This window comes from Theropithecus gelada, chromosome 12, assembly GCF_003255815.1.
Source record: "Theropithecus gelada isolate Dixy chromosome 12, Tgel_1.0, whole genome shotgun sequence".
In the NCBI taxonomy this organism is placed as follows: domain Eukaryota; kingdom Metazoa; phylum Chordata; class Mammalia; order Primates; family Cercopithecidae; genus Theropithecus; species Theropithecus gelada.
Window position 1 is genome coordinate 50273075 of NC_037680.1, and position 23137 is coordinate 50296211.

The 23137-nt window shown below is 34.6% G+C and overlaps 1 protein-coding gene across 3 annotated transcripts in view; it reads right to left on the minus strand.

The window, feature by feature from the left end:
- Window positions 1-4292: 4292 nt before the first annotated feature.
- SP3 (Sp3 transcription factor) overlaps window positions 4293-23137 on the minus strand; it is a 59258-nt gene continuing 40413 nt past the window's right edge. For 2 of the 3 annotated variants that reach the window (XM_025404913.1, XM_025404912.1), the window contains exons 5-7: window positions 16388-16580; window positions 10875-11071; window positions 4293-8091 (exon numbers count right to left, since the gene is read on the minus strand). In XM_025404913.1, the coding sequence (XP_025260698.1) occupies window positions 7775-8091; window positions 10875-11071; window positions 16388-16580 (707 nt within the window). In that variant the 3' untranslated portion in view covers window positions 4293-7774. The remainder of the gene's footprint in view (window positions 8092-10874; window positions 11072-16387; window positions 16581-23137) is intronic. The other variant, XM_025404914.1, reaches the window with a different exon arrangement.

Consider the following 23137-nt stretch of genomic DNA (forward strand, 5'->3'; position numbering starts at 1 on the left):
TGTTTCTGCTACAGCTAACAAATATTTGATTACGCCTACTGGTACCAATTTTTAAATATACGCACGGCTTAGTTTTTCAGGTCCCTTTTAACTTTCTTACTTATACTTGCTTTTCTTCCAGATGAATCTAGAATCATTTTGTCAAATCCCAAAACAAAATTTCATTGTCATTCACTGGAAAAAAAAATCTGCCAAGGCAGGATTGGGAGGGTATGGAAAAAATGTGAACTATAAACTGCTGGTAGGAGTATAATTTGGTATGTATGTTATGGAGATCAATTTGGAAGTATCTGGTGAAACTGAAGATTAAGAATATCCTGTTGGTCAGTGATTCAAGTTCGAGATACATATCTCAAGAAATGCTCACATGTGCACAAGGAAATATGTCAAGTATTTCATTGCAGCATTGTTTATAAGTCAAAAATTGGAAATAACTGAGATGCTCAAGAAGAAAATGAATACATTGTGATAATGAACTACAGCATTTAAATGAATGAGTTAGAGAAACATGTTAGTGTGGATACATCTCAAAAACATGAGTGGTAAAACAAGTCCCAGAAGGTTTTGTACAGAATAATAGCATTTATATAAAGTTTCAAAATCAGAAAAACAATCCTAGGTATGCATATATACATATAATAAGGATATAAAACCATTCTGATAAACATCAAATTCAGAGCTGCAGTTACTTAAGTGGGTAAACGGAGATAAATGAAATGAGATAGGGCTATACAGACCTCAACTATAATCATTCCTTTTTAAAAGAAAAAACATATATAGGTAAAAATAAGATTATAAAAGCTGGATGACAGATACTTAGGTATTTATTACATTGTTTTCTGCATTTTTCTGTATTAATTGAAATGTTTCATAATAAAAAAGGCACAATACGAATACTAGCAGTTAATACTGGCTGATAACTACGTGGATCAAGGTGAATTAACTCATTAATACACTATGAAGACAACTATTTTCAAGTGTAGGAAGAATACTGATTTTTTTAGTGCTTACATTTACTAATACATAATATAATATGTGCCAGGCATTATGGAAAGTGGTTTACATGCATTAACTTATTTATCTCCATAATCACTCTGTGAAGATGATGCTGGCATCAGTCTCATTTTATAGTGAGAGAACAGGCTGAGTGGAAAGGTAAAGAGTGAAAGGTCACATAGGTGGTAAGCAGCAGAACTGGGAGACAAGCAAGCCCACGTGTGTTTAAGTCCCAAGCCTATGCACTTAATCACTATATTGTGCTATGAAAGGTTTCAACTTTACTAAATGAATAAAGATTAAAAAAACCACACAGAGTTACAAGGAGTAAACTTGAGAAAAATGCAATTAACACAATCAAGAATTTTTAAAGGATCAGGGTGTGAGTAGGACTAAGTAATTGGGTATACCATAATTAAAAGGCCCAAACTTATTCTGAGTCCAAATACACAATGAAAATATACACGATGTGGTGTGAGATAGAAACATGGGCTAATGCTGGCAGAAGGTCAGTATTCCACAAGACCAACCACAGATAAAGATACAGCCATCTGTTAAGAGGGTGTCCTGAAACTGTAGAGGGACTTCTAAGCCTTTTAATCAGTTTTCTTGGACACATTCTACCAGTGTTTCAAGGCCCACCCTTTCTGATTCATCCCAGCTCTATACTAAGTTCTGCCTCATCTAAATCTGACTCACTTGGCAGGCAGTAAACATGACGTTTTGTTGGTATGTCTCAGAATGGCGGTCTCCAACCTTTTCGGCACCAGGGACTAGTTTTGTGGAAGACAATTTTTTCATGGATGGGGGACGGGGGGCGGGGATGGTTGTAGAATGAAACTGCTCTATCTCAAATCATCAGGCATTAGATTCTCTTAAGGAGGGCACTACCTAGATCCCTCACATGTGGGGTTCACAATGGGGTTCGCACTCCTATGAGAACCTAATGTTGCGGCTGATCTGACAGGAGGCAAAGCTCAGGCAGGAACGCTCCCTTACCTCCTGCTGTATGGCCTGGTTTCTCACAGACCAGGGACCAGTACCGGTCTGTTACCCAGGGGTTGGAGACCCTTTTCTATAGGATCAAGTCATCAACCCTAACTATGGTGTTTTATGAGAATATACTGTATCTCAGTTGTCTTAGTTGGCATTATTTGGTAGCAAGTAACACCCTACTGACTTGCTTAAGAAAAAACTAAGTTGGGGGGTCTCTCTGTAAGGTTTTAAGGCTATCTTGTGGATCCCCAGAAGGATGAAATGCAGACAGTGAAATGCAAGACACTGCAACAAACACTGCCAAATTATCAGGAATCAAGAAAGCCATTTTCTTTTTCTTCTCGGGTTGAATGTCATCTTTGCTTTCTCTGCCTCCCATATATGTTCCAGATGTGACCTTCCAAGACATCAGTTTTCCAATTCCAAATTCTCAGGAGAAATCATCTAATTGGCTCAACTTTGACCAGATGTCCACTCCTCGTCTGATTTCTGAACAGCTCCTCATGGAAGGTGGCAGAAAGTAATGCTCAGAAAAGGGATGTAAGTTGGCAGGTATCCTAAAAAGTCACTAAGCCAATACTTCCTATATTCCCTGTTGTCTATTAATCGGAAGACTTTTTTTGTAGGAGAAGGGTGGTGGGGAGAAATAACTGCATTTCTCTGATGGCCTTTCCCAACCTTAAAAACCACTTCAATACTAAATTTTATCTTTCAGTCAAAATGAACCTGAAGATTCTCCGGCTGGTTTTTAGAAATGTTCAAATACGATAGAATCTTACATAGGGGTATAATATCCTCAAGAAAATACACATCTATGTGCCTCAGCCTTTTCTTCTTATTCCATCCTTTTCTGATAGGGCAGTCACTTCAGACACTTTATCCACTATCAATTTAGGTCTCAACTGTTCTTTTCACATTTTTGCATTATAAACAAGACTCCCCCTCATTTTGGAAAAATTAATGCATGAACCATAGTCAAACAATGAAAATTCTAAAACACTTCACTACAGAAAAATGGAATCTCCAGAGTTAAGGGGGGAGGAGGGCATTGGAAGGTTACCATTTGAATCTCTACCATAAGTCAGGCACTATGCTAAATTGCTTATATTTTAATACAACAATTCTATGAAGAGGGAGTACTATTGTTAGCCTCTTCATGAATGATGAAAATCAGGTTTTAAGAAGGTAAGAAAACTATCAATATCATACATCTAGTATGTAGCTTAGCATAGATTTAGAAGAGTTAAAAGGTGAAAAATGGAGAGAAGGGCTGAAGGAGATAGGCCTTCTCAGGATATCATTCTTAACATCAAAAACTGTATCCTAAACATATTTAATACAATGAAGTGGCATGACTCGTTACATAATATACATGACAGCTTTTACAGTTTTAAAAATATATTCGTATCATCAAGACTTCATAACATCAAATAAAAGCAACAGGGGGGGAAAAAAAAACTTTGTATACCCTTTAGACTCCAATTTTGTTATGTGTATTAAACTCCGCACATTTGGCCAGGCGTGGTGGCTCACGCCTGTAATCCCAACACTTTGGGAGGCAGAGGTGGAAGGATCACTTGAGCCCAGGAATTCAAGACCAGCCTAGGCAATATAGTGAGATCCCATCTCTAAAAAAAAAAAAATTTAAATTAGGGGTATATCCTCAAGAAAATACACCACCAAGTCGAGCATGGTGGTGTGCACCTGTGGTCCAAGCTACTTAAGAGGCCGTAAGTGGGCAGGATTGCTTGAGACCAGCAAGTGGAGTCTGCAGTAAGCCATGATTGCACCACTGCACTCCTACCTGGGTGACAGAGACAGACCCTGTCCAATATAGGGAAAAAACAAACAACAAACCCTGGACTTGAATGAATTTTTCTGCGGAGGTGTAGGATCCCAAAAAAACTAGGAATCACTCATAAAAAAAATAAATTCTTCTCTTTTGCAATTTGGCAGCCCCTCTTAAAATTTTATCCACTCTGTCCCTCACAAAGTACCCCCATCACCCAACATACCACACTGTACCTTTGCAAACGCCATTTCTGCTGCTGAGTTTCCTAGACTTCATGCAGAATTCTCCCTCTTTTAGGTTTCTACAGTACTTTGCATCTGCCACTAATATATATTTACATCATATGCAAATCTGTCTGAACAAGGCAAAGGGTCAATGTATTTTTGTTTCAACACTAAATAAAATTGTGATTTCACTGAAATATCAAATTTTGTACCCAAGATATCAATTAATTTGTTTCGTGCTTATTGTCAGACAACAAAAGACTTAGTACTCATTCATGGCAGTAAGTTTTAAACATACTGTTTAGTGAAAAATAATTATTTTACAATGAAAACGATTGTTACCAGCTTCATATAATTAAAACTGAAAACCAAATTCTTTAACAGGTAGCATAACATGTCAGTGTATATATTTTAAAACCAAATGTTATTCCATAATCATTTATGCAACAACCCCAAATTTCAAATATTGAACACAATACAAATTTTTCAAAAAACAAAACTTTTGGATCTCGAGTAGGCAGTACTGGAATTTAAACTACAATCAAGAGCCTAAGGGGATGCTTGCTCTATTTTTAGTGATTGTAACACAGTAGTGTTTAACAGAACCACTTGAGCAGCTGTTTCAAAACACATATACACTCCATCCCCAGATATGTTGATTTAGTAAGCTGAGGCGGCTTACCAGGCCTATGGAATCTTTAAAATGCTCCCCAGTAATTTCTGATGAACAATTCTGTTTCAGAACTATTTTCTATGAAATAGGTTTGACATGCTTTCAGCTTGTATGTTATGTGTATTTTTAAGTATCTTAAGCATTGCCACTATTTTGAAAGACCAAAGTTATTTACAGGGCATCCAACTTTCTGTGGTAGGTGTAGCTCCTTTAAAAGGTTATGTGCTTTTTGGTTGAGTCACTTTTCAATAAGTAAGCCTCAATCTATAGAAAATTAGATGCTCTTCAAGTGATTATTTTCTTAAATTAAGATTTGAGGTATACAGATAATTGAGTCCACTAAATGTTACAATAGGATTTGTACATAAATATATTCAATATGCACTAACTCTAGCCTTTACAAAAATAAAGCAATTAACACCTATTAGAGTATACCTACCCTGAGAAATATTATACTCATATACAATATTAATAGATTTTATAACCAGAAAAAGTTGACATCAGAGTAAATCTTCAAATGTTGTTTCCAGAGTATATTCAACATTTTAAAATATAAAAATAGAAATATTTAAAAGTATCTACACCGAGGTTACATAACTTTGGTAAAAGTTCCAAAGTTCACTAATATATTCCTAGTGGGCGCTAAAAAAATCTAAAAATTTAAATAATTTTCAAGCCTACTTATTTTCTTCATTGCATTCATTCTCTATGAATTCATAACATATGCATGGACACCTATGGATTCAAAGTACACCATAAACTTACTGTAAAAATTCAGTATTACTTAAAACATCTCTACTATCACTCAAATGGTTTAATTTGACTTAATGGGCAGTTTGCTCAAATGAACCACCTGCTGCTCACTTCATTCTCTTCACATTAATCTTAATTTAAACATTCTAAAAATTACCTAAAGGAGTTTAAAGATTCAAAATCTAATCCCTGTAACTTCAAAATAATTGTAAATTCTAGTGGTTCATTTATATTATTCCAAGTAGAACTTCCTATTTTACATCACAAGCTTAAGTCTCACATTTAGAAAAATTGTCCATGTTTATGCGTGTCTAGAGTTCTCCAATGCAATCAGCTATTACAGACAGAGTCAGACTGGGCCTGGAAAACAGAAAATGGACATATTTACCCCCACTGTATACATGTTAATAAATTTGATTTTTACTTTAAAATTATCTAGAATACACAATCACATTAATACTTTCTTCCTACTCTGCCTTTATCATGATCAAACACATGCAAATTCAAAACACAACTTTTTCAAGTAACTCCTGCCATGGTTACCAACGCTTGTCTTATCATTTTCAGGAGCTTAAACGTAAATTCGGGTTTTCGATAAATCAAACTATTCTGCATTGCTTTAAAATGGGAAACAAAAAAAATTTGCAAAATGGTACTGATAAAACTGGTATGAATCAATGTGGGCTAACACTAAGACTTTTTTCAAAAATTGTATTTAATAAGCTCAATCTTATTTACTCTAAGTAAAAAATTAGTAAATGAGACCAGTGTCTCCATATATCTCTTCTTCAAATAAACATGCCTGTTTACAATTCAGTGTCTAAAATCAAGAATCTAAAAATAAAAAGCCAAGTTGAAGAAAAATAAACCACCAACTCTTACCCCATACCACTGCAATATTTTTAATGCATAGGAATACAACAAACTCAAAAGAAAAAAAAATAGTGTTTTATTAACTACCACACTGTTATAATACACTTTAAACGTACAATAAGGTAGCCTTTAAATTTGAGGTGGTCTTAAGAATAACAAATGAACACAATTCCAAATTTTTGAAATAGGTGAACTGCTGCAGTTACAGGTATACATTTAGGAAAATTGTATAGCTCTTACAAGACCAGCAATGTAACTTTATTTTGTACATTTTTAAATTGAAAATATAAACAATAATTAAAAAATAAAAAGAAAATACAGCATAATAAAAAACATACGTTTCTCAATTAAATGTACTGGATACATATAAATTTTAAGGGAAGAAGCAAAAAAGGAAAATGATTGATATTTAAGTGCAGACTGACTACCTAGACAAAAAAAAAAAAAGACTTAAAAAAATATCATAAAAGCTCTAGTTTTTCTATGACTAATATCCATATGGTTGGAGTATCGTCACTATGGAAGTGATTTTGTTATGTTTGCATATGTTATACTTTACTGGTAATTTACATGATGGCTTTTAAGGCCCTGGGAGACATATGGTTTTTGGAAACAAGATTGGATAAAAATCACTGCTAAGACGCAATACACCTTATTTTTTTGGTCCTCCAATAGTCAAGAAAAGGGATAATTCACTATAACATTCTCTTACCACCCAAATGCCTCAACTTATACATTTTAAACTTTTTCAAACATTGGTTATATTGCCCAACTTCGTTATTGAAAGAATATTAACAAGACATTATTTTGGCAAATTAAATCTTAAACATGGCTTTTCAACAGGATTTAAAAGGTGACTATCCCTAGAGTTCCATGTTAAAATGTAGTTTTCAAAATCTTACAAGAGTAATGCTTAAAATATTGTACATAGTTAACCTAATTAAAATAATTAGCCTCAAAATGACAAATTGATAAGCTAAGTAAAGCCTACACTATGTAACATTTGCTTGGAAACTTGATTTGTCAGTTATGCATAATAAAAATTCCAGTCATCAAGAAAATTACAAAATTTTTTATCATAACATGATTTCTTTCACCCACCAGCTTTTTTATCTTACAATAGATAAATACCAACATGTTCTCATTTTTACACTAAACCACACAGGATTGATGCATTTGGTTAGACTACCATTCGCATTGTTAAATTCAATTTTCTCTTTATATAACTTGGTAAAATTTCATTTCTTCTAGATTCCAAAAGTACCTACAAAACCCATGCAATTTTACCATTTTTAATATACTATGGAATATCATACAAAGTAAGGCATTTCAGTGTCATGTATAACCAAGTTACTGTCAATCCAAAAATTTTTGCACATCAATAAAAAGATATCTAAGAACTTAGGAACAATATTCTTCTCACTACTGTATAAAAATAACCACAATGAATAAGTATTTGTGTAATATTTACTCCATTGTCTCATTTCCAGAAACTGTGACAAGCTGTAAAGGTATTTCAGTGTTGGTAAGGATATCTTGATTGCTGGTGGCGGAAGTATTAACAGTTCCTATCCCTGAAACAGAACCTTGTTGAATATTTGCAAGGATAAGCGTTGTTCCTCCTGCAGTAATCAAAGTATCATCTCGCGCAGCTTCCACAGATGCCAGCACTGTACTGCTAGAGTGAATACCTTTTTTATTCTGGTGTGTTTTAATATGTTTGGCAAGATGGTCACTTCTCATAAAGCGTTTTGAACATTCTGGACAAACAAATTTCTTCTCACCTGTTAGGAAAAAAATTAAGTTACTTGGTTTTAAAAATTCAACTTTAACAGCTCAATCATTTCCCCCAAAACAAAGTCAGTCAATGCTGACAGGTAAGGATGGGAGCAGGGGTCTATTAAAACTGTATTCATTTTACAAGCTACCCCTGCCAGATTTCTCTTACAGAATATTTCTCCTTAAAATAAATCATCTTTACTTTTTGATGAATAGCAAAATTCAAATATGTATTATATAATAGATATTCAAATAAAACTTTAATATCTCAACTATGCTGTTTTAAATACCTGTGTTAAGATGCCAGCTAAAAAAAAATCATCTACAACACATTTTAAAGTCTAAATAAAAGTATATTCTTTCACACTATAACTAAAATACTAACGTGCCATGTTCATGATACTAAACCTTCAACTCTTAAATATAGTTAAAGCAACAGGGTATTTCTAGATTAAAGAACTGACACGACAAGCTTGAGATCCAAAAAGAGTAAGTAATCCGTAGAAAAAATGAATCTGGCTAGCTGACTTGATTTCAGCTACAACAATCAAGAACAAGGATAATTAATGTCAAGATGTTAAAGTTGATAAAACCCTGATGCCTAAATTTATTTCCCAGCATGAATAAATTTAAATACAAAAGACAGACTGAACTTCTATTATGTTGAAGACCGACTCTGCAAGAGGATTACCAAAAAAGACAAAAGGCCAACCTAAAAGGATTTCAGAGAGAAATCAATAAAAATCAATAAATCTAGGAAATATTTTCTTAATTCTTTTCTTCAAAAATGTCTTACCCGGTATCTTTTGTTATAGCACCTCTACTCTACATAGGTCTTTATCAGACCTCATGCTTGAACTATATTGCAGTCACATCCTAGTCTGTCTCTCTCGACATTATTTACCTTAAAGACCAAATTTTATTACATCAGAAAACTTCAAGATTATATTAAGTGATATGGAAATGCAAGGGTAACTTGCAGATGATGTAACAGTTTAGATGCTCCACTGCCTAATTTACAAGGAACTTTAAAATGTGCCTCAATCCTACTTAATTGAAATGTTATGTAAAATCTCATCCTCATTCACCGCTACCAAAAAAAAGGGGGGGTCTCTCACTTCTTCTATTAACATACCACCGTTTTTCTAGGAAAGTATTTCCCAGTTTCTCTTGTAACATTAGTCCTGAGAGGTACTCCATGGCAAACGGCACAATGATCAAACAAGGTTAGGAAATGCTACACACGTTACATCACTAATTTATAGATGCAAGCTGTCCATCTAGCATTTAAAGGTCTTAAGAGGTACTGCCTTGAAGGTACTTTAGCCCACTATTTCCTACACTTGTTTGATCACTGACCTTTTTCTCCCTTTTACATTATTCCTTTTTACAACCTGCTGATATAATCCTACTGAGGAAAATTCTGTTACAGGGCCATTGTAAGGTCTATTATCCCGTACTTTACTATCCCAAGCAATAATTACCTGTTTCTGAGCCTTTTCAACAGCAGACTGCAATGCAAAATCTTTTATCTACTTTTTTTTTTTTTTGGAGACAGGATCTCACTTTGTCACCCAGGCTGCAGTACAGTGGCATGACCATGGCTCACTGCAACCTCAGCCCCCTGGGCTCAAGCAATCCTCCCACCTCAGCCTCCTGAGTAGCTGGGACTACAGGCACACACCATCACGCCTGGCTATTTTTTGTCTTTTTAGGAGAGACACAGTTTCACCATGTTGCCCAGGCTGGTCTCAAACTCCTGAGGCTCAAGGAATCTGCCTTCCTTGGCCTCCCAAAGTGCCGGGATTACAGGCATGGGCCAGCATGCCCAGCAGCCTTATCCACTTTAATTGTCTGTTGCAGTTTCATATAGGTTAATCTCATCTCTCTACCTACCCAATGAGAGACAGGAACTAAAACAATTAGAGCATCTGTGTACTACTACAGACCTCATAGGTAATTTTATACAATACTGAAGGGCCAAAGTAGGAGATGTGAAGCAATGTCAGAGATAGTTTATTCGCTTAACCTAATAGGGAACTTGGGTTGGAATCCAGATGACTTCAAAATCCATGTTGTTCTCCATTTCACCATGCTTCTTCCAAGCTCTCCAGGGATTGTAAATACATATTTTTCAATTCTCCAGTGTTGAGCATAGACTGATGAACACTTTAATCATTTACATGGTAGTAGAAGAAAACTATCTCTCTCTAAGTTAATACCGTTAGGTTTCAGTGTAGATCAGTCATAGGTCCATTTCATTTAACAACCACACAACACTATGTAAAAATAATATGATGAGAGAAAGTCTTCACATCAACATTGCCTTGGTTACTCCTCGGTGAAATACCTTTCCCTTACCTCCAAGATACTAAAAACAAAAGAAAAGGTGAAATGCCCAAATATATCAGAAGAAACAGAAATATTTTTTGTTACAGTGTTAAGGGGAAAGAAAAGAATAGGATAGATCAAGAGTAAAAGCTGATAACTAATTAAAAATGTTAACAGAATAAAAATAGCATAAATGTGGCTTAAAGCATTCAATAATGTCAACAAAAGCTACCCAAAGTCTACTTAAATAAAACTTTATTTTAGAAGATAAGCCATACTGACTTGTTCTTTGGAATTTGTGATATTAAGATGGTGTTCCTAAAGGTAAAAACTGGATGTAATTCATTGTATTTTAAAGATTCAATTCAGTAAGAAATGCTAATTTAAAAAAAAAATGTCAAGGCAGTTATGTAGCCCTATAATTCATTTTTGTCTGTTAAAAGTAAATATTAGTAACCTGTATGTGTTCTTCTGTGCCTCTGTAATTCATCACTTCGAGTAAATCTTTTACCACAGTACATCCAGTTACAAACAAAAGGGCGTTCTCCAGAATGCCAACGCAGATGAGCTCTCAGATGTGAGGTCTTCCCATAGACTTTACCACATCCTGGTATGTGACAAATGTGTTGCTTCTTTTTCCCAAGATTGGTACCTCTAAAAAACACACACAGAATAATATATACCTTATATGAAAATATTCAAATGGACATTACCATTTATATCATATATCCCCATGTTGAATTTTAAATAGAAGACATTATCATTACGAAGTCAATCAGAAACCAAAACCATTTAAAATCAGTTTAAATGAAAATTTATGTATTTCAGGCATATACATTTTATATATTAACCTTACTCCCGAATTAATGTGATTGCTGTCCAAATGTAAATATGCTCAAGAATTATGTAATTAAAAGGACATTTCATATGTAAAGAATGTACAATAAAGCTATTTATTCTTCTATCAGAACCATTCACAAATTCTACTCATAAGCCTCATCCAATTAATTATATAGGAAACTAAATGTGGTCTGTATTCAAAAGTCATGGTGTCAGATAATCAAAAATATATTTAAACCAAAGAATGAATGCATAACTGATCACAGGTACAATTAAAAGATACAGGAAGCTTTAGCAGACTTTAACATGATTTAAGAGTATTTATTCATATTTGTGTGGCCACACCCTGAATATACACTGACTTGGAGAAAGCTTTTTTTAAAATCTAGCTAAAGCAATGGTCTGAACTCCCTTAGCATTAGATGAAATAAATATAAATCAAAATTATCTTTACATTTAAAATTCCCATATTAACCATGTAAAAGCCAAAATTAGACACAAGAGATAAAATAGTTTTCTCCACATCACCAAATTTGACATTTATTACATTTCAGCATCTGATACCAAGAGCAGGGTTTAGAAGATATGAGATTAGATGGGTGAACAGAGGTATCTTAGCCTAAGCAAGAAGAAAACTTTTGATCCCAGAATTTGATAATCTGAATAGTATTAAACACTACAGAAAATGTTATTTCTCAACCTTTTAAAATAAATTTTAAAAAATTGGGTTAGTTACTGAATAAATTATTTTTTAAAAACATGACACTTTGGACAAAACAACTTTTATAAACTTTACAATGTTTCTGAGTTTTTTTTAAAAAAGTACATTTAGCCCCCTCCCCAACTCCCCTCCTCCCCCAGTCTCACAGTTTAGTCATATCCTGTAAAACTTTCTACAGCCTGTAAATCCTCCTGTATACAATACACCTATCGTTTTTCAAATTTACTGGAAAAATGCATATTTCCCCACATTTATATTTTAATGTACTCACACTCAGTAGCATGTGAAATTGCCATAGGACAAACAGTGCTAAACGGTGCAGTGCTGGCTGTTAGATGCCATAGGTGTTCTGAACAGGGAGACATCAATGTGGGCTCCAGTAGTTAGAGAAGGCTTCGTGGAGGAGGTGGGTAGGATTTAGATAGAAAGGAGGGAAGGCATTCCAGGCAGAGGAATAGCATAAGTAAAGACAAGGAGGAGTCATGCTGTTGTCTCAAGGGCAAGGATGTCATAATCTAACACAATTCTAGTTTCTGCTCCAGTCCACCCCCAATTTCTACAACTCTCTTCAAAGAGCTGAGTTGAGTGAAACAGGTTTTTCTGGCTCCCTTGCAATGCCAAAGTCTCATTAACCAAAGCCAATATTGATTCCATTTAATTTAGATTTTTAAATTTATTATTTAAAAAGCCCTAAGAAAAACAGCAATGTTTGTGGCTACTGGTGTACAAACCAATTTTACATATCGTGTTCACCATAGCAATTTCACAGAGAACCCAATTCAGTTCACTCGTGTACTCATGATTTCATGCCTCTCCTCTAAGCCTACCACTCAGGTCAATCAACGCGCTTTTACAAACTCAAAAGTGTATTTCACAAACCTAGCAAAATTTAGCATGGGAACACTAACAAAGCACAAGACTAACAAATTAACAGCAACAAATCTGGGTTCTCAAAGAAGAAAGAAGCTAGGGAAGGAATTTTTAACTGAATTATTAGGAGATAAGAAATATTATTTGAAAATGGGATAGGCATCTAAGAAAGAAAAAACATAGGGGCGGGTTGTACACATATATAATTTAAGGAAAAAGCTCAACATCCAGGCCCAAAATTCTATTTAAAAAGAAAATTTGATTCAAGATAAGATATAGATATGGTAGATGTGGATTTATGGCATGTTATATGAAGGCTTGAAGGGAGAGAACTGAAGTGAATTTCTCAACAAACTTCAGGTAAGAAAAGACTTAAAGTTTTCTTCTTGATTAATATCCACACCACTAATGCCTATAATATAGGAAAAACTAATAATTTTACATTTCTATTCTTGAGTGTCTAAACTTGTTCCCAATAATTTAATAATGCTAAGATAGAGTGGAAGTTAAACTGTGGGTAGAGGGGTTAAGAAAAGTTAAGTAAATACACTCTCTTCTGCTCAGGGTGGGAAAAACAGGACATAAACTGAAATGCTGACAAAGAAAACAGATTGTGCACAATTTTAAAAATATGGACTGATGTTTAATCCATACAAAACCTATTTAACAATCATGTCTCTAGAACGTATTTTACTTACAATTATTTGTCTCTCACTAGGTTATCGCTCACTAGTTTCAACAGTCTCTGAAAGCTGGTTCCGCTCAATAAATATTTGCTAAATAATTACAATTTTTAAATATTTTATATTTTACACCTTACTTTAAAAGGTAAACAAATAAATAAAATTTACTTCTCTAAGGATGAATAAAATTAGTTCTCTAAAAATGCCATCTTGCCCATATTCTTTGAAAAAAAAAAAATCGTTGCAAAAAAAGACAAATATTATAAAAAATTTTTTTTAACGACTATCTGTATCACCTTGCAGAATACTTCAGAATAGTCTGGATTTACTACATATGTTATGCTTCTATTAATTAGGTACAACTGTCATTTATACAAGTGTATCTATCACACATATACTACTTGAATTTTGTTCAAATAAGCTCTAAGAAACAATATAGTTTCTTTTCTTAGGAATCTCAATTTTTATTGCTTAGAGTAAGTGAGCTATTGAAGAATGAAGTCACAAAAGTTCTAGAAAAAATATAAATGAACATTTTTATAACTCTCAGAATACAGAAAACTTGTAATAAATAGCATGGTAACAAGGCATCTAATAAAGGAAAGGCTGATCAACTTAAAATTTTTGTGCTTTGCAAGCTGTAAGTGATGGAACTGTTTCTTTACTTGCGTAGTAACAATGCCTTCTGTAAACCACTGAAAAAGTTAAAGGCAATGTAAAACTGGGAAAAATATTTCCACATGACAGTTACATAAATTAACAGATTTACAAAAAAAAAACAAAAATTCAAAAAATAAATTTTAAAATGGCAAAATAACATCCCCAAAAATGCTCAGCCTCACCAAGTAATTTAAAAATATACTAAATAAGACAATATTAAGGTATTTTTCATCTGTCAGACTTTCAAAGGTTAAAAATAATGTAAAATTCATTGTTGGCAAGGATATGGGAAACTAGATACTCTCACACACTGCTGGTTAGAGTACAAACTAGCCTTTCTAGCAGACAATTACCTTTAACCCAGCAATTTCACTTCTGCCAACTTATACAAATAAAATATTCAGACAAATGTGCAAAGACATACATGTAAGATTATAACAATAAATTCCCAACAAAAGATGTTAAATCACTCTACATCCATACAATAGAATACAACAGAATACTATACAGTCATAAAAACGATGCAGACTATACAGACTTGAAAATATGGTCACAAAAATTATCAAAACAAGAACAGACATATAAAACAGTGAGAAGAAGATGATTCTATTTTAAAATACATGTAACATCTTGAAGGACATATACAAACATGTTACTAGCTTATCTTGAAGTGGGGTGGGATTCTGGTGTTTTTAAATGTCCTATATTTCTGCATTTTTATGAGCACGTCTTAGTTTAATAAACATAAATTAAAACATTTTCATTTTAAAATAAAGAATAAATGAAACAAAGGCCAGGCCTCCATTAGATTTTTTGTGAATAATTTATCTTAAAAGTCCCTCTAAAATGAGTTTCAGAAAAGTTACTGCCTAGCTAGAATTCACAATTTTAATTGACCAAAATATGTCAGAAAACAAACTTTTAAACTAATTACAACAAACATGAATACCTAAGGATCCGATGTAGAAGGAGAGTCACTTGGGAGGCAGCATAGTTTAACGGTTAAGGCTCTGGGTAAAACTAGGTCCGAATCCCTGTTGTGTGTGCTCTTCAGAGTCATTCAACCTCTCTATGTCTCACTTCTAACACCATTGGGAATACGGTAAGCTCTCAATGTTACCAGTTGTTAGCAATTATTATTACTGCAAAGGGCTGGCCAATGTGCAACTCAAAGGCAGATAGAAAAGCTGTATTAGATCAAGTTTGTTAACTGTATTAAAAGTACATTTTATCTACTTAAACAGTGCATTTCTAAGAAAGGTATGTTAACTTTCACCATGACAAGGTATTTGGTTAGGTATGGCTTTAGAGTTCTATCCATTTTTGCTCTATATATTTCAAAGCTGCACAAAAAAGGGACCGTGACTATTAAATCTTCTTGGTGGAAATTTAGTATTATTAACAAGAAATACATCTCTGTCTCATTTGGGGCTTTCACCTCAATCCCACCTTGTGTGATATATTAACTCTGCTACCCAAGTTTTCTTTTTGTTAATACTTGCTTGATAAATCTTTTCCTATCCCTCATCTTCAATATTTCTGTGCCAATTATTTGAGGTGTTCCTTATAATCAACATCAGTCTGGATCTTTTTTTTTTTTAATTTAAATATGATCTGAGTCTCAATCTCTTAATTATTAAGCTTAGTACATCCACATTTAACATAATCTCTGATCATTTTGAGTTTACTCCAGTCATGTTATTCTGTCTTAATGTTTACCTTTAAAAAGACTGAATTGAAATACAATCTCATTTTTTAAAAAATTCAATCTATTAAGGCTTATTTTTCACTTCTACTGAAAATGGAAATATTTATGCTTATCAGCCATAGATGAACTTAATCTTTATGTAACTACTATTCTCAACCTAAAAATCAATTTTTTATCTATATTTAAGGCAAATTCCATTGCTGGTGTGCAAACAGGCTAATTTCTGATTGGTGTGGGCCTGTTAAATGGCATGTGCTATACTGTTTTTGAAACAGCAAACTAATAATTTCAGTTTAAAAAACATTTAGAACTGAAAATCCAATTCCATATATTTTGTTCTCTAACTTCTGCCACACGCATACACACACACACCCAAAATGATCATGTAATGAATAATTTCTCATAATTAAATGACATAGCATGCAGTATTTCAAAAATTAGAATGATATTAGCACTCTTAAAAATATGTATGTTTCATGTATGCATACCTTCCACCACCTTCTTTACAGTTGGGACAGGTGCAAGCTACCCTCCGAAGTCTTTTTCCTTCTTGATGTTGTTGGTCCCCTTCTTCATCTACCACCTGTACTCTTAAGTGTGTTAGGTCATTGGTATTCAAGGTAGAATCACCACTGAGCTGCCACTCTTCAGGATCAGGTTCTTCTTCCTTGATCCTAATATCTACAGGAAAAAACAAAAATAAAAACAAAAAACAAATACAGATGAGAACCAAATGGCCCAAAAAAATAGCATGAAATTACATGTCCTCTCCCAATGTCACACCCTTGCATGTACTACTTCTCCTGCCTAGACTATTTTCTAGTTACTTTGTTTTTCATCTAACTAACCTCTATCTATCCTTCAAGACTAGTTGGAGAGTAATCTCCTGTATAAATGCTTATAGTAGAATTAATTACATTAATTAGTTCATATGTCCCTTTAGATAATAATTGCTTCAAAGTTCTCAGAAAATACAATCTCCCTAGATGAACAAATCTTCCTTAAGAAGGAACTTCCAAAATAGGTAATAATCGATCTGGAAAAACTTTGTCCTCTGCTTTTCTATGCCTTCTATGTGCAAATAATACATAGAGATGTTACAAGATTAAGCTGATACAGATGAGACCACAAAGTGCTCACTAAAGACAATAAATTAATTGCCCAAAAAGTGTTATGCCCAATTTCTAATCACTGCATTCATTCATACACATCTGGGTATACTTTCAAATTCTCATAAAATCAATTAATGTAGTAAGCCCTAAATAATTCTCCTTTGCATACCAACTTAATACAGATACCTTAAATATAAGTCATCAGTACCAGGCACATAAGTTTACATCTTCCTTCGTATCTCAGTATAGATGAAAGGAAAACACTTTTTTTTACTGTGCTGTATTAATGTCCTACATGGTAGCTAGTCATTCTTAGAAATCCACTATTTATCAGGCTCAGGAGAAACGAAAGTAATAATCCATCAAAATGACCCATAAAAGTAAGAAAAGGTACTCAACATTGTTAAATATCAGGGAAATAAAAATTTAATTCACAATGAGGTATCATTACCCACCCACAAAATGACTAGAAATTTTAAAACAGACTGTACAGACTGTTGGGAAAGAAGTGTAAAAACTGAAACTCCCACAGTGATGGTAAGTGTGTAGATCAGTACAACCACTTTGGAAAATCTTTCGTCTATATCTTCTAGAAGTGAAACTATGTATTCCCTACAGCTCAAACAATTTCCCCTAGGTACACACCCTACAGAAATGCATACACTGAACACCAAAATACAAGTATAAAACTTACACAACGTCATTTGTAATCACCCTAAACTAGAAAAACTCATATATCCACCAGTATTGGAATGGAAAAACAAATCATATTTGTTCATACAATGGAACATATTAAAACAATGAACATTAACAACCACCTACATGCAACAGAAATGACTCTCAAAGCATTTCGAACAAAAGAAGCCCCCTGCACCCGGTATGTATTCCCTTTATACACAGGGAATGGGACCGTGTGTGATATTTATATAAAGAAATTTTCATTTATATAAGATTCATAACAACTGGCAATGATTCCAACCATATGACACGTTGGAAACGGCAAAACTATGGAGACAGTAAAAAAGATCAGCGGTTGCCAGGAATTAAAGGGCACGGAGAGATGAATAGGCACAGCACAGAGGTATTTTTATTCTAGAGTAGTGAAAATACTATGTATGATGTAATATAGGTGGATGCATGGCATACATTTGTTCAAACTTACAGAATGTATAAACACGAAGAGGGAACCCTAATGTAAAGTATGGACTTTGGGTGATAATACATCAAGCAAATTCACCAACTGTAACAAATGAACCACTTTGAATGATGGGGGATGCTGACATAGGGAAGAGTATGCATGTGCAGGGGCAGGGGGGTAAGGTGTTATCTCTATACTTTCCTTTCCAGTTTACTAAGCATCTAAACTGTTCTTTAAAAAATTATTTATTTATTTTATTTTATTTTATTTGAGGCAGAGTCTTGCTCTGTCACCCAGGCTGGAGTGTGGTGGCATGACCTCAGCTCACTGCAACCTCTGCCTCCTGGGTTCAAGTGATTCTCCTGCCTCAGCCTCCCGAGTAGCTGGGATTACAGGTGCCCGTCACCATGCCCGGCTAATTTTTGTATTTTTAGTAGAGACAGGGTTTCACCATGTTGGCCAGGCTGGTCTCGAACTCCTGACCTCAAGTGATCCACCCACCTCAGCCTCCCAAAGTGCCGGGATTACAGGCATGAGCCACCGAGCCCAGTCTAAAAAAACATTATTTAAATGTTAAGGGAGTGGGTGCTCCATGGTGATAGAAGAGTGGTGACTGCCTACTTTTGAGGGAAATATATGACTGAGTACAGGGAGATTTCTGGGTTGCTGGTAATATCATGTTTCTTGATTTGGGTGGTAGTTCTCCTATGTGTTCATTTTGTAAAATTTCATCAAGTTATATACATATGATCTGTATATTTTTTGAATGCACATTATACTTCAATATAAAGATTATTCTAAATTAAATACTTTAATGTAATTTATAGGTGATTAGGAACTGTTAAAGACAGTTTTTTTGCTTTACCTCTAGTTCCCACATAGTTTACTAAACCTTCCCCCATTTTTACACAAATTAAAAAAAAAACTTAAAATGAGTGTGTCCCACAAATTAAATTCATAATATGAAATTTAGAATATAATTTTATTCATTCAACAACTATGTGTACAGCTACAATGTGCCAGTCACTGTTCTAGGTTCTAAGGATAAGGCAGTTAGCAAGTTACAAGTTCAAGCTGACTGGGTGTGTTGGCTCATGCCTGCAATACCAGCACTTGGGGAGACTGAGGCGGGAGAAACGATTGAGCCTAGGAGTTCAAGACCAGCCTAAGCCAACAGAGAGAGGTCCCGTCACTATCCAAAAACAAAACAAAAAACAAAACAAAACAAAAGGCAAGCAGACATGGTGGCACATGCCTTGTGGTTCCAGCTACTCAGGAGACTGAAGTAGTACAATCACTTGAGCCCAGGAGGTCAGGTTGCAGTGAGCCATGATCACATCACTGCCCTCCAGCCTGGGCAACAAAGCAAGACCCTGAAATAGTTTAGATATTTGTCCCCACCCAAATCTTATGTTGAAATGTAATCCCCAATGGTGGAGGTGGAGCCTGGTGGGAGGTGACTGGATCAAGGGGGCAGATTTCTCATAAATGGTTTAGCACCACTGTCCTGGCACTGTTCTTGCAATAGTTAAGAGATTTGGTTAAGCATGTGGCACCTTCCCTCCTACTCTTTCTCTGTCTCTCTCCTCCCCCTACTTCTACCATGTGACGTGCCCATTCCCCCTTTGCCTTCTGCTATGAGTAAAACCTTCTTGAGGCCTTCCCAGAACCAGATGCCAGCACTATGCTTCTTGTACAACCTGCAGAATTGAGTCAATTAAACCTCTTATAAATTACCCAGTCCCAGATATTTCTTTATAGTAATACAGGAATGGTCTGACACAGTCTTAAAAAGAGATGATGGTGGCCTGAAGCTAGGGTATTGATGAGGAGGGGTAGAATTGGTCAGTCAGAAAATATGTTTAAAGTAGAGTCAAAGACATCTGCTAACAGATTGATAACAGGTTATCATGTGAGGAGCAAGAACAGAAAGAAGTTAAAAACACTCCCAAGGTTTTTGTTTTGTTTTAATCCTCAGCAACTAGAAAGATGGACTTGCCATTGACTGAGATAGGGTAAACTGAAGGTAGAAAAGACTGCAGGGGAGGGGTGCCAGTCAGGGGCCTATTTTGAAATATGAAAGTTCTGAATGCCTACTGAATATCCAAATGAAGGTGTTGATAAGGCAGTCAATGGGTTTGGAGTTCAGGTAGAAATATGGCCTGACAATATCAGCATATATGTTAGGTATTGAGAGTCATCTGGAATATAATGTAGACAGGAGGAAACCCCGCAGCACTCCAAAATGAACAAGCAGAGATTAAAAAGAACCAGCAAAGGGGACTGAGAGTGGCCAGTGAGATATGAGGCAACTGGTGTCAGAAGTCAAACTGAAGAAATCATTTCGAGAAGAACGTAACTGTGTCAAATACTTAAAAAGTCAAGTAAAACAAGGACTAAGAAATGATCCTTGGATATAACATTGTGGTAATCACTGGTGATCTTGACAAGAACTGTGAGCACAAAACTCCGCCTAGTACAGACTCCAGAAAGTGGAAGGAGATGAACTGTAAACAAGTACAGGTAACTGTTTCCAAGAGTTTTGCTGTAAAAGCAAGCATTATAAAATTGGCAGTACAGCTCCTAGGTTAGCCCACAAAGGTAGATTTGACACATAAGGGTACCTGAAATATTTGTATATCAGCCTTTATATTCTGTAGCAATAGTGCATGCTAGCAGTATAAAGAAATGAATGTGCTTATTTACATTTGATTAATATTTGAGGAAAAGTATGCAAAAAATTTAAGCAATGAAAAGAGAAATACAAGGAAATATGCATGACACATTTAAGAATTTTATAAACAGCACTTTTTTTTTTATCATGTCTATTTTCCACCTCAAAATGTTTCCTTTTCATTTGGCGAGGTATCGCACTGACAGTATCTCTGTCCTGTGATTATGGTTGTTTTCAAGGCCTACCAATAAAACAGGCTTGCAAAAGGGATATGTACAAAAGAAAAACAATTTCTGCACACCTGGGCAAGAATTGAAGAGAAGAAAACAGAAAATTTAAATAATGAAATATACACATACACACACAAACACAACATGGTTACAAAGATAAGGCTAATTTTCAATATTAGTTAAGTATCAATAACTCAGGGCATGCCTAGATTTCTATTAAAAATATTACAAGAAAATCCTAAATACCTCTTCCTAAAATTAACTGCTAATTATTTATCAATACAGCTAATAGAACATTTAAGATAAATTCTTAACCAATTTATCGTCTGGAACACGCGTATTTAATTTAAATAGCTAACATTAGATAAATATGAATTACAGTATGGTTGATAAAATGAGACATTATCTTTTATCAATAGTGTGCCATTAAGATTTTGTTGTTCTTATCAAAGTCTTTCATATTTTCTGCCTTCAACTTTTTTAAGCACTGATGAAATTACTTCATTTGATTCTAAAAATTTACATTTTCCCTTTAATCAGCTTCACCTGCCATAAAAATCATCTAACAGAACCACTGGATAATTCTACAATATCTCATGTATTATAAAGTTTCATTATTCCTCAGATTCCTATGGATATTTCAGAGGTACCAAGCTTTTTTCCAACTTTTCTTCTAAGGGGATAGTTCTAAATTATAGATATGAATTCCTAAAAATATTCCTTCACTAATGCTAAAAGAAGTTAACACTTTAGGGGTAGGTTTTTAAAACTAAATGTTATCCCCTTACCAAATATAATAATAATTTTAAAAACATAGATGGATGGATAGATAATCACCATCTCTGCTTTAACATCAAGCAATCTCTTCCCCCAAATGCCATCTCCTTAGATTTGGATCATTATTCTTCTATAAACTGCTCCTTTCCTCCCATTTGAAATTAATCTTTTATTAATCTTTCATTTTTATAGTTTTCCAAATTATCTTACATACACATACATATGAACATAACCAGAAATGACTGATTTCCTAATATGTATTACAAAAGATCTCATTTTATAGTCTTGCCACAAATATGTGAGAAAAAGACTATGTGACCTGTAATTAGTACACTGACTAGTGAGATATTCGCTTCACCTTATTAAATCTGGAGTACTAGTTAAGCCCTTGTTAAACAGTGTCCTACTCTCCCCAGTGATAAATATGATGGCTAAACACATAAGATAAGGATTTACTACTTGTTGAGCACTATTCTAAGTACTTACATATATTAACTCATGTCATGCTCCCAACTACACTGAGGTTATTATTTTTCCCCTTCCTTTCTAGATGAGAAAACAAAGAGGTTATGTAGTTTGCCTGAAGTCACACAGTTGAAAATGGATGCAGCCAGGATGTAAGATGGAAAACTGTGCAAAACCATATTGCATATATTGCTAAAGATGAACTCCCTACCAGGGCCAGTTCACAGGAAGAGAAGCTTTAAGTTAGCTTCCCTGTATATAAATATATGCAACTTTAATTAGTTTTAGTTTAATTAAATCAAAGTGAATTTAAAAATCTAGGAAGGATAAAGAAACTTTATACATAGACTATTTTTGTCTGTTTGAGACAGAGCCTCGCTGTTGCCCAGGCTGGAGTGCAGGGGCGTGATCTCAGCTCACTGCAACCTCCACCTCCCGGGTTCAAACTATTCTCCTGCCTCAGCCACCCAAGTAGCTGGAATTACAGGCATGCAACACCACACCGGGCTAATTTCTGTAATTTTAGTAGAGACCAAGTTTCGCCATGTTGGTTAGGCTGGTCTCGAACTCCTCACCTCAGGCGATCCGCCCACCTCGGCCTCCCAAACTGCTGGGATTAGAGGCGTGAGACACCGCGCCCAGCCACATACGCTATTATATGTGAAATATTCTATTGTATGTATATACTATGTGTATGTAGCATGTGAAATCCTGTCACACACTACAACACTGATGAATCTCAAGGACATTATGTTAAGTGAAATAAACTAGTCACAAAAGGACAGCTATGATTACATGAATATCAAGTACCTAAAGTAGTCAAAATCACAGAAACAGCAAGA